Source organism: Castanea sativa, chromosome 10, assembly GCF_040712315.1.
Source record: "Castanea sativa cultivar Marrone di Chiusa Pesio chromosome 10, ASM4071231v1".
NCBI classification, from domain to species: Eukaryota; Viridiplantae; Streptophyta; class Magnoliopsida; order Fagales; family Fagaceae; genus Castanea; species Castanea sativa.
Genome location: NC_134022.1, coordinates 28,374,273 through 28,387,591, shown reverse-complemented (window position 1 = coordinate 28,387,591; position 13,319 = coordinate 28,374,273). Strand labels below are relative to the sequence as shown.

General features: G+C 35.6%; 1 protein-coding gene, 1 long non-coding RNA gene and 1 pseudogene across 2 annotated transcripts in view; 1 reads left to right on the top strand and 2 right to left on the bottom strand.

Annotated features, from left to right (window-relative positions):
• The window catches only part of LOC142612814 (protein TIC236, chloroplastic), a 40,411-nt gene extending 35,306 nt beyond the window's left edge, over positions 1-5,105 (bottom strand). The window contains exons 1-2 of the mRNA XM_075784974.1: positions 4,882-5,105; positions 1,997-4,017 (exon numbers count right to left, since the gene is read on the bottom strand). Coding sequence (XP_075641089.1) covers positions 1,997-3,900 — 1,904 coding nt within the window. The 5' untranslated portion in view covers positions 3,901-4,017; positions 4,882-5,105. The remainder of the gene's footprint in view (positions 1-1,996; positions 4,018-4,881) is intronic.
• A 2,622-nt stretch (positions 5,106-7,727) lies between these two features.
• Positions 7,728-9,220, top strand: LOC142612906 (uncharacterized). Its single transcript, XR_012840197.1, has 2 exons — positions 7,728-8,007; positions 8,633-9,220. It is a non-coding gene; the product is annotated as an uncharacterized LOC142612906 (long non-coding RNA).
• A 1,304-nt stretch (positions 9,221-10,524) lies between these two features.
• LOC142612348 (protein FAR1-RELATED SEQUENCE 5-like) lies at positions 10,525-13,247 on the bottom strand (annotated as a pseudogene).
• Positions 13,248-13,319: the final 72 nt, after the last annotated feature.

The following is a 13,319-nucleotide window of genomic DNA, read 5'->3' as shown; positions in this document are numbered from 1 at the left end:
ACAAAGTTAACTAATGAACCACAGTTCTAAGTTTCATATCAAATCCTACTATGCCTTTCATCGTGAACCACGATTTTAAGTTTGACGATGTAATTCAGAAAGTACAATCGATAAATCTCACCCAAATTTCATATACAAGCTACCAAAGTAAGATTGCACAAGTTTAAAAGCCATAACCAACTATTTTGATGCAAGGAACAATCAGTATGCTGAAATGAAAGGAGGAAACCCAGCAATGGAACTTCAAATTCAAAAAATGCAAGTAATATGCACAGATAAAAGCTTTATCCAAACCTCAAGTACAATGTAATTCAGCAAGGAATAAAAATAATTGCACACGTAAACATGAAAAAGAAGGAAGCATAACACTAAAAGATCTTGGAGACTCACCAAAGTATAAAAACCAGAATCTTTCAAAAAATGATTTCCTATATATAAATAAATAATTATTCAACACACATATCACACACACACACACACATTTATATATATCTGCACAACCCCACAAGACAAGCTCCGACAAGCCTTAGACCCAAAATTTTGGGTTCTACTATGGATCCTCAACAAACTAATCAGAGTTAGCCACATGTTATCTTTTCCACCATTCTATCCTATCCAAACCATACTCTCTTTTACCACCTTAATTGACATGTCCTTTTTTACTACTTCTACTAATGTTATTTTGATTCTTCCTCTACCTTTTTTCGTTTCCTTAACTTGAATCAACTAACTCTTTCTCATTGGTGCATTAATCACTCTCCTCTGCACATGACCAAAAGCATCTCAACTCTAAAGCATTTCTCCCTCATTTTTTCATCTATAGGGGTCACCCCTATCTTTAAGCAAATTCCTCCTTTTGAATCCTATCTTTGCTTGTATTTTTTACTTAACCATCTTAAAATTATTATTCAGCTATTTTATGAACATGTTGCTTTTGGCACTAATTATCATTTTGTACAAGACAGACCAATAGCACTAATTATCTTCAATGCCCCCATATGGAAAATTGTAATGCCTCAACACTTTTTACATCCATAAAAATGAGATGCATAATTATTATGCTGTTAGTTTAATGGAAAGCAGACATACTCTGGTTTCAGTCAACCCGTGGGGTATGTGCCCCCAAATAATACCTAGCAAGGCCAAGAAGAATGTCTAAACTCTGAATTAAAACGTCCAACAACTGTTCTTATCAATTTTAAATCATTTGAGGACATGTCATTACAAGGGCCAAGCTATAAACAAATTCTACAATTTATTGTGCTCACCAGATTTATTCATTTATTTATTTTTATAAGCGTGCTCACCAAATTTATAACTTGCAAAATCGAAGGCCAATGACCTAATATCACCTGAATTTATGTGCAAAAACATTTGGTAGTGATTGTAAACTCTAATATCATAACCAGGTTGCAGGTGGACCACCATGGTTCAATCTTGTTCTTGCCAACATGGTAACACAGACAGACCAACATTGGCTACACTGGTTCCTTAATCAAGAGACATTTTTCCTGCTATCTATAATCATCTCAAACAGGAAATGAATAGTTGATCCAATTAGAAACTTTTACCAGGTCATTGAACTTGGTTAATGCATTGATTATCAGTATTCTAAACAGCATAATCATTATGGCTTTCTGCTAACATGTGAATTAGTTTCCTTTATTAGTTGATTTAAGGTTCTTTTTTTTTTTTTTCAAAATTATAGCTTTCCGTGTTTTTCTTTTTCTTTGCTCCCTTTTTCTCTTATAATTTCTTTGTTGTTTGGTTTTCTCTTTTGTTTCTCTGTTTTCTTCTTCTTGTATTTTCTGGATTTGCTCTATGTTTTTCATGCATAGAGTAGCCTTTCGTATATATATCATTCTTATAAAAAAAACATTAAGTAAATCTAGTATACAAAGAACCAATATGGATCATTTAATGTCCTAAGCCAGTGAAAAGGTAATCTTACATTTCAGAACAAATTATTGATAAAAATAATAGACATGGCACTTACCTAGGCTCCCTGTCACCATATGCAAGAAGCATCAGCGTTCCACCTTTAAAATGAACAGAATCCAGTGTAATCGGAAGAATTTTCTCAATGCCTTCAGTCTGCACAACATCTACCCCGTCAACAAGTTCTGCAGCAAGATCTTCAACTTTTGGACCCATGCCTGACTTCAAATTTTGCATGGGACCAATGAGAAGATAAGATAACAGCTCCCCCAAATTCCTAGAGAATGATGGAAAATATGATTGTAGGCTTAGGGGCCAAATGGGAACTGGATGGTAATTTGCAAGCCAAGTCCCAAGCTTTTTAAAAGTGGAATTTTCAGCTGTCTGGCCCCTTTGGCTCTGGAAATTATCATCATGAACACCTAAACCCCCATTTTTTTCATTACGCAAATTAGTGTTAGCGGCTCCTGCAACATCTCCAACCAACTGTAAATTTCCACTGGCTTTCTGATCTCCTACAGATGTAGGAGATAAATTACAAAGAGAAGTATCATTTTTATTTACAGTAAGGTCCTTGACTCCTGAATCTCTACATTGTTTTCCATTAAGTTTATCAACTTTTAAAGTTTCTTCATGACTACTCATTATAGAAGTGCCAGCATGACTATCAACCTCACTTTTCATCAAAAGAGTGTTGAGTTTCATAACATCATAATCTTGAGATGACTTTGAAAGCTCAGCAGACTTTACAAGTGATAGATTCTGAAAATATGCAAGTGCTGCTAATGCACTGCGCTCAAGAATTCTTCGTTTGGCAGAAGCATTAGATGCAGAAATGTCACTTCTATTAGCCTTCCTCTTGAATTTGTGCTTTATAGGCAGTTTAATCACTCTAGACCAGAATTTAAGTCCTGAACCAGGAATCTTAATACCAAATGATTTCTCCAAATCTGCATGCTTCATGTTATAATCAACACCAGTGTCCATGCAATGATGATCCCTCCAGTGCATCTTCTCATCCATGCATAAAAAAGACTTGGAGTGTATTAAATCTGTTGAATGAATTGCATCCTCTTTTAAAGTGTCAGCTTCAGATGCACTGGGACTTCTCTCAGAAACAATGTAACCCACCCCTGCAGCTTTCCTAGCTTCATCATCTCTTTTCCTTTCCCAACGAGCAGCTGCTTCCTCTCTAGCAAGCCTCCTGGTTTTTGTATGATAATCAATCCCTTCTTCAGTTGATGGGTGCCTTTGTAGACTACCTTCAGAAGTGGGTATCCCTAACCAAGTGTAATCCTTCTTTTGCGCAACAAAGAGACTTGGGTGGGACAAAAGCATATCAATTACAATCCTACCCCTCCTTAGACTTGCAAAAGGATGAACACGAATTTTCACAGTGGGTACCTCACCACAAGAGAATTCTTCCTTATGAGGTCCAAATGAACATGACTCCAACGTAATGCTCAAAGGTGAAATCCTTCGGACCTTACCAAACTCAAGTTCACGCTGAATATGTTCACTGACTGCTGAACAAACAGAGGGCAAAAGTTTGGCTTCTATAAAACCCTTTGCTTTTGTCTTCCCATACCACACCAACAGGCATACCCCAGATATCACTGCTGCAAATACAGAGCACCTAACTAAAAGAAATCCCTCTTCCCACAAGGGAGACAATGACCTAATCAAAGCCTTGCTTTGGAAAAACGGTTCTTTAACACATTCTACCTTTGACTCATATCTAGACCTAAGGGCTCTCCTCAATAACTCTACATTTTGCCCACACAAATTTGAGAACCTAATCACCTGAGTTATCCATGGATCCTGCTTTGCACATGTACACCTGCGAAAGGCCCTTCTCCCCTGCTGTGCTCTGTCCAGATAAACAAACTTGCCTTTGTTTCTACCATTTAAAGAGCCATGAAGCGGAGTCCCAAGAAATGGGCAATGGAGATTTACACTCATTATCTCCCCTTAACATAGAACTCCACCAGACTGCACAGTCATCAGCCGGGGACCAAGAACCCGCTCTCAGTCCCCCTAACAATTCACAACATTACAAAGCGGCCAAGCATTCAAATCCTAAGAAAGTAAAACAAACCACCTCCAGTTAATGAGTAAAACAAAAGGAAACTAAATCTAAAACATTGAATCTTAAATAAAACTCATGTTGTTCTGTTCAGTAACTCAACTTTTTTAACTTTTCAATGGAAAGATGATTCGCAAAAAAACAAGTCGTTACACATCACCAATGCAAAGTGAACAACAATAACACTTTCAAATATTGATAACATCTTAGGTAAACTACTGATCATTAAAAATGACGCCACCTCTCACATTAGCCTCGTTTGAATGGAGGTACGCGTACATGTACTTATTCAACATAGGATCCTAAGTAAAATATACATGCATTTCGAAAATTTAGTTAATTCATCATGTTTTTAAACAACCCAAAAGAGTGCATTAACAGATATTAGAAACTTTAATAATATAGCAAAAGACATATGAAATACAGTATTAACTCATGTTTTTCGATTTCTGTTTTGTTAGACCATTGTAATTTGGGGACTTTGATTGTATTGCCCCCATACTACATTCCCAGTGTACTTAGGTTGTCTTTGTTTTTTAATAAAAAACTAATCATCACTTATCAAAAAAGACAAAGATATACAGTAGTAAGTTAGTAACCGACAGTGACAACGTCGATTAATCCAATGACAATAACCAACAAAAACAATTTTTCCTTTAAAAAAAAAAAAATCCCTAGTTCAAAGTTTTTTGTTGAAGTTTTTCTATTCCAGAAAGCTTAAAACAACCATGCAGCTTTAATAAACTCATTTATTGGCAACAAAACACAGAAATATAACAAAAACCTAATTTTCATCAATTTTTTTCTCAGCAAGTAATATAGGGGAAAAATATGGTGGATTGGGAAGAGAATTGAACCTGAAGTGAGAGGATTGAGCATTTGGCAATGATTTGCTTATTTTTCTGATTCTTTGAGAGCTTTTTTTTTTTGTTTTTGCTTTAAGAGAGAGAGAGAGAGAGAGAGAGAGCACGTGGTGAGGCTGCTATTTGTTTTGTTTTGCGGTTGCTTGCTTGAATAATATCTGGGTGGGGGGAGAGGAGGGTGGTCTTTCGTATCTGCCTAGGTGGGAAAGAAAGCAACAGAGAGAGAGAGCGAGAGAGAGAGAGCGAGAGAGAGGAATATTACTGGCTTCGTTCACGAAAATGCCACTAAAAAATGTGTTTAATTACGATAATGACCTTATCTCTACACTTTAATGCAGGACGTTGTGGATCAATCACTTCACTTCCAATCCAACACTAGAGCCCTTACTAATTGGCAATTTAATGCTACACATTTGGGATTACAAATGCAATCATTTATACATATTAGAGCATTCTTATCAAGCCTCTCATATGTTATAAATACTATTTTTTAGCATCTAAACTCCAAAAAACCATCTCTATCAAACCTAGTATATGTTATAAAATTTACAATCTTGCTACAGTGCAATCTCATTTTTGAGACGGTACTGTAGCTATATTGTAAAATAAAAAATATTTTTTTATTCCCACCCACACTTTCTGATTTCTCATTCTCTTTCCTCTCTCTCTCTCTCTCTCTCTCTCTCTCTCTGGTTCATGGTCTATTGTGCTCATCGCCGGTCTCTACTCGTCGCCGATCTCTCTGCTCTCAGTCACTCGAAGTCTCTGCTCTTAGTCACTCGATCTCTCTACTCTTCTCTACAACGTCGTCGATCCCTCACGTTCCGATTTGAAGGTTGTGGGTTCCGATTCGCCCTCACCGATGGAGTTTTTTTTTCTGCTGTGGTTGGTGGTGGTGAGTGGATGTGGTGGTTGTGATTTGCAGTTTGTGGGTTCCGATTCGCCCTCACCGGTGGAGGTTTTTTTTCTTTTGTGGTTGGTGGTGGTAAGTGCATGTGATGGTTGTGATTTTCAGGTTGTGGGTTCCGATTCGCCCTCACCGGTGGAGTTTTTTTTTTTTTTTTTCTGCTGTGGTTGGTGGTGGTGAGTGGATGTGGTGGTTGTGGATGGATGTGGATGTGGATATGGAGGTTTCTTTCTGCTGTGATTTTCTTTTTCTTTTTTTGTTAGTGGTGGTTGTGGTGGGTTTTTGGTGGGTGGGTGCCAGCGGAGCTGTGAGAAAGAGAGAGACAGAGGAAAAATAATAAAGAAACAATATTTAAATAAAATTGTAAAAAAAAATAGAAGTTTTGATATAGGTTGTATTGTAAAGTGGTTTGTTATATGTTATAAATATAGGTTTTGAGATGGTAAATGCTAAATTTTTTAAAATGCTTGATAAGAATGCTCTTAGGACTTTCTCCAAATAAAATCATAATAAATAAATTTATATATATAAAGAATCTGAATTGAGGAAGTTCGGAATTTTTTTTTTTTTTAATTCTCATGTAAGTAAATCCGAATGATGAACATTTGAATTCCACTTTTTTTTTGCTTTCAAAACAAATCGTTTTGTATGTTTATCATTTGAATTCTTTTTTTTTCTCTCTCTCTCTCTCTCTTTTCCTCCTCCAATGCCTCTCTTGCACTTCCTCTCAAATCGAAGAATTTTGCAAAATTTTGTTTCCTCCATGGTATGTGTGTTACGCATGTGTAAATTGTTTTGTTTGTCAATATTGTCATGTTAGAATTGTATTTATTCTACTTTTAGGTAATGTCTTCATTATGGATATTGTTGCTCATAATCAAGTGAATGTATTGAATGGTTACACTCAATTAGAGAGGGAGTGAGAGAGAAAAGTCTAAAATGGCTATATTATTTTAGGAGAGAGAGATTGAAGAGAAAAAAAAAATTAATTAAATTAAATTTTGGATTTGCAAATGCACAAACACACTACATACTCAACCAATCAAATATCCAATCATTTTAAAGCACCACATTGCACAAGTCACTACTTATGGCCTCATCAAGTTAAGAAAGAGGCTCTTTATCCAACAAAAAAAAATTGAGCAATAGGCAATGGAAAAAGTTATGTTCTTAAGATTGCTCATTAATTTATTGATCAAGAGGACAAAGAAAGCTTAAAATCATCGTAACACAACCAAATCAATTGTAACAATCAACTATCAACAAAATCAACTACGGTGATCAGCTCAACGCGGTTTAGGGTTTTAGAAATCAACCCAAACCATACTAAGTTGACCCTTTTAAAAATCAACCCAAACCACACTAAGTTGACCCCCTTATAGTTTTCCCCAAATTCCCTTCACCCAATAAACTTAACAAAGTTAATGACATACATAATGAACTCTCCCAAAGTATATTCCCAACCTGCTTGTAAAAACTACTTCGTTCCTGGATGAATTAATAACTCCCAAACAAAACGCACAAATTCTTGTAGAATTGAGAATGAAGTTTTCATTTCGTACATGGCATATAATGAAGGACACGGATTTCCTCCAAACATATTTGTAGAAACTGCTACAAACAGGGACAGGTTTCAAGCACATAAAGAAACACATAAGCAAGGGTCATATGCAACGCACATAACCCATTTTAAGAGGAGTGTTGTTAACCTAATGTTAATAGTGTTAGCCAAACCACCAGTGGGTGTGGTTCAACTGGTAGGTGACTGCTGTGGCTTCACCACATCTCAGGTTCGAGTTCTCACGAGGACTATAATTGCAATTTTTAGAAGTCCCAGAAACCAATAGAGCTTGGCCAGTTCTACACGCGAGTCCCCTTTTTTATTTATCAAAAAAAAAAAAAAAAACAGTGTTAGCCAGAAGGAGGTCTTCTCCTCAAACATGCCTCTCTCTCATCTCCTCCACCTCTGTTTTCTCAGCAACCTCAAACCGGCAAGAGCTTCCTTTCTCTCAACCTCCGGCCACGTACTGACGAGAAGAAAATACTCTCTCCCTTTAAAACCCAATCAACGCCTCTCTCATCCTCATTTTTTTTCTTCTCAAAACCCCAACCACTGCCACATGCTCCGCCTTTCCCATCCCCCACCCACCTCTTCGCCGCCAAGGACCACCGATTCTACCACCCATCTTTTCAAGGCTCCGACTTTTTTCCAGGTTTCTTACCAAATCCCTCTGTATTTGATATGATTTTGGTTTGTTTTGTATGATATATTTGGATGATTTAATTCTGGTTTTTTGCTGTGATAATTAGATTTCTTGTTTGCAATTTTCTTAAAATTATCATTTTGGCTAGCTTGAGCTCTTGCTGTGATATATTTGTAATTTTTGTTCTATAATTTTTTTTTTGGAGTGGGTTTTGAGCAATCCAAGCTCCTTTGAAATTAACGACTGTGGCTTGGAAAGATCTCTAAGGAGATGTCTGAAAACCATTTATGAGCATTGGTGGCAAAAAAGAGAAAGGAAGGGAATGCCTTTAATCCGACATCTTCAAGTATCTTCTGAATCATTTTTCTATTGTTCTTGATTTTATGTTCAACACTATGATGTAAGCTAGTTAGTTCAGTGCTAATATATATTGTCAATTTGGGGGGAGTCATCAGCTTTTGTTAGTTCCTTTTTTTGGGACATGAAATTCATGCAACTCCTATTTATTTTGCTTGTGTGTGTGTAAAACTATACATTTTTTATAGATATTTTGCTTGTGTATATTTAATTTGCTTGTTCATTTGTATTTATATTTAAATGTATCTCAAGGCTCATTTTATTGTGCTTTATTTAGCCACCGCTGTGGGAAAGGTATCAACAACAAGTGAAGGCATGGGTGCTAGCTTTGAACAAAAACAATATCAACATCCCTAATGGATGCCAAGAGAAGGCTACACCAATTGAAAAGCCACCCATGTTTGCTTTCTATTTGAAGCGGTGAGGTTTGGAAGTTCCCAACAAGGGGTCAAAACAAAGGTCACTTAGGAAGTTTTTAGTTTTTGGGCAAAACAATGCCATCTTGCACTAAAGTGTATGCAAAGAAGCCATCCACTGCTGCCCGAAGTGTATGCAAAGAAGCAAGTTGTTCCAGCATTTCATATTGCACTAAATTGCATTGAACTTGATCCAGAGATGCGGCCTACGATGCGAACGGTGTTAGAGAGTCTTGATTGTATAAAATCGCAAAGAAGAAAGTAAAGAACTTAGTAGAATTTTGGTTCTTGATGCTGATTTTTTATGTTAAAGGTGTTTGGTTTGTTAGCAGTTCATGGTTGGAGGGGGATTTGGATGTATTTTTTCTTGGAAATATTTTTGTGAGCCAATGTATATTTCAACAAATCTATTGCTAAATTTAAAATTTCAGAATTTAAATTTCCATCCACATCATTATATTGGATTCATCAGTTTTATTTCCAGAACACTATATTGCATTCATCCTGAACAAATCTATAGCTAAATTTACACTAGAGTATTTTTCTTATAAAAGAGAGCTAGATAAAAGGAAAATTTCAACAAATCTATTGCTAAGATTAAACTTCTTGAATTCAAATTTCCATCCATCATCACTATATTGCATTCATCTAAAGCTGCCATTGTTCAAATATGCAAATACATAGATACAAAAATATAGAAATGAACTTTTCCATTGCATGCGAAAATATCCTCCATTTGCAATTATAATTGGTACCTAACTAGAAGCTTACTCAAACATGCACATATAGGACCTAAGATGTTTAAGTAGCTTCATTAGTTACAAAATATGTTTAAAAAGATTCTATAAGCTCAAATCAGCTGTCCAAAAAATCTGTCCAAATTGTCATATATGCTCCCCAAAAATCTGTCAAAGTCTTCTATGTCCAAAAAATACTGTCAAAATTTTGTCCACTAGCTGTTATAACTGTGCAATATGGTGGTTTTCAAAGTTTATCAATATTAGGATCTATTGAAGCCTGCAAAATATGCCACCAAAATATGAATCAGAAAATGAAAAAAAAAAAAAAACTGGAGGAAAATATAAGTTTAAGTTATAGAAAAATTCATAACTATGCACGCCTGACTCAAGTTATATATCCCAATGTGATCTTGTTCAGCCAAAAATCCACAATCAAAAGATTCCTACACATGACATTTAAACAAATCAATATTTCATTTTCTATGCTAATGAAAGTAACTAGGTAGTAGGATATTAGGCAAGATTTATAAGTAATAGCAATAATTGGTTTGTAGGATATAACCAAAAAAAGTAAGGCAGCATATACCTGATTCAGACCATTCAACCCAACAACATTGTCTTGTCCAACCAAATTACTACAACTGAAAGTTCCTATATATGTCATTTAAATAAATTTATGAGTCACTTTTTAGCGGTAATAATTGATTAATAGGATATTAGAAAAATATGTAATTAGTAGAATCATACCTAAGTAATGTTATCTACTAATTGTGATTGAACTTGTCTTGCTCCACTAGTCTTTTTGGGTTGAGCCTTCTTACTTAGAGATTTTTTTTTTCCTTTCTAATGGACTTTTCAACCTTCCTCTTGGACGACCTACAGTAAGTTTTGTTTTGATCCTACATACGCCTTGAGAAATGTCCATATGTGACTCAGATCCACTATCGCCTTGTACAACATTCTCGGGAACAACTTCACCATGGACCTCATCCTCCACAGAGGACAAACAACATTTATTTCTCGTTTCTTGCAAATCCTTCAATATTTTGTCAAAACATTTATCAACATGTTCATACATCATCTCTCTCTGTGCTGCAAGTGTGTTAATTTGAAGACATTTATGACTCAAATGAGAGAGACGCTTTCCCATTGACTCTTGAGCACTACCTTTAATATTATTGCCACGATAGTCCTTTATAGAACCAACATTTGCATCTTGTGTCCATCTTTTCAATACATAATGGGCTGGAATTCTCTTAACATTTTTCTTGTAAAGAACTTTCAAAGTATGGGAACATAGAATTCCCAAAAAGCTAAACTTTATGCAACTACATTGGACTGTAGTTGTTAAGGCTTTATATTTGACTAAGTGTTCTTGAGTCTTGTTCCGATATTTCACTTTGTATTATGTGATAGAATCAGATTTACTAGCCTTGTAAATAGTACAATCCATAATCTTCACATATTTATCTTGAAACATTTTGAATATTTATGGAGTGTACAACTCTGCAGCATGTCTCAACATCTCAAAATCAAATAGTAAAACCGGTGTTGTTTGCCTCATTTTGAACTCTGCTTGTTGTTCTTGACTTCGCTTATCAGATAATACTCTAGAGTAATGTCCAAAAAATTGCAAAAGCCCATGTTTTGACTTCAAGTATTTCTTCAACACACTGTTCATTGACTCACTACGTTGAGTGCTTTTCATATCAGTAGTGAACATATGTCGACCATATACCATAAACCATTTCTCTTTCACATCAAACATTTCACGCAACCATGGATTATCAGTAAGATCATATGTCTCAAGCATGTTATTTCAAGCAACTATCCATTCATCTTCATCTCCAAAATCATACACACAATTACTAAAATCATTTCAAAATTGGCTTGATGAATTAAATACATGATGTAGACGCTTAGCAGCATTTTGATAAATATGCCACACACGTAGACGGTAATTTGATTCAGGAAACACATCTTCTATTGCATTAGTCATTGCAGCAGATTGATTTGTAAATATAGTTCTTGGTTGTTTTCGTGACATTGCACTCAAAAAAGTTTCAAACAACCACTTGAATGACATTATAGTTTCATCATAAAGTAAAGCTGCACTAAAGATAATTGATTGTTTATGATAATTAACCCCAATGAATGGAGCAAACGGTTGACCATATGAATTTGATCAAAACATATAATATCCCCAAAGTGTCCATAATCAACTATAGATCTAGAAACAGCCCAAAAAATGTTCTGAATTTGATTATCATCATTAAGTTGTATAGAATAAAAATAGGATGGATCTTCTAATTGCATCTTTCTAAAATGATCCATCACAGCACGGCCATCTCCTTTCTTTAAAGCCTCTCTCCTCTTGGAATTCACATGATTTTTTATAATCAACATTCAAAAACCCAAGATTTTCATAACCACCAACTTGCATACTCAACAAATCTATTGTTTGTTTTATTGATACCCCAGATTTTTCTGCATCATCTGCAAAAACTTGTTGGGCAGGTGTAAGTTTTCTATTTGATCTTAACATATGTTTCATTGGAGAATGAGCAAACTCATGATTATGTTGTTCGTGAAAATAAACAACTTCTAACATACCATCCTTTTGAAGTTGACAAGTCATTTGTGCTAAACAACCAATTCGTGAAATAGGGTGATGGAAAGATACCTGTTCACGACATTTGTCAATAGCTCGTTCACCTTCTTTTGAACAACAAAATGTTCTTCTCTTAACAAGACCAACACTTCCTCGCCTAACATATTGTTTTCTTACACTGAAGCTCATTCTGTGAGCATATTGTTTGTAAAACTCATATGCATTATCATCACAATCAAATTTCATTTCAATCGTTGGTGCCTTAATTTCCTTATTGTGTTTACTCAAGGTGTTTGGACTTCCATCAGTAGGTTCTACTTGAACTTCTTCCTAAATCCAAACCAATAAAAAAAATAGTGTTAAGAATATTCAATATGAAAAAGAATATTCAATTTTTTTAATAAACCCAGCAAAAAAAAACAACAATTGCTTATAGTCTTCCAAGCAGTCACAATGAACAACAACAACAATATTCAGAACTCAAAATACCTAAAAATCCTATTCAACATAAACTATACTCAAACTCCCTAAAAATAAATATTAAATAAATCCTTGCCACCAACAATGAATACCCATTTAAAACCAACAAAACCATCAGCTCTAAGCTATAGAACTCAACTATGGTAATAATCATAAGAAAAAATATTCAAACTTCAAATATAATGCAATTTGAGAAACCAATTTGAGGAAACAATTACAATAAATTAAATGAAAATCATACCAGAACAAATTGAGAACCTTTGCAGGGAGAATGCCGAGAAACGATGGAGTGGTGGTCCTTGGCAGTGGATATATGGGAGCGGCATTGGCTGAGTGAGAAAGTGAATGTGGCGGAATCGGCGAAGGGGGAAGCGGGTGAAGAGGAGGAATGGAGATATGATCAGTTGAGATCGGCGGCCGCTACATGTGGCCACCCCTCTCTGGCCAGTTTGGGGTTCCGAGAAAAACAAAGGTGGAGGAGGAGGATGAGAGGGGCTTGGCTTGGCTGTGTGCCGTCTGGGTTGCTGAGAAAATAGAGGTGGAGGAGATGAGAGAGAGGAGAGAGAGGCGTGTTAGAGGAGAAGACCTCCTTATGGCTAACGCTATTACCGTTAGGTTGACAACACTTCTCTTAAAATGGGTCATGTGCAATGCTTGACACCTATCCCTATTTGCAGTAGTTCGGGAAATCCATGTCCTATAATTAGTATTTGCATC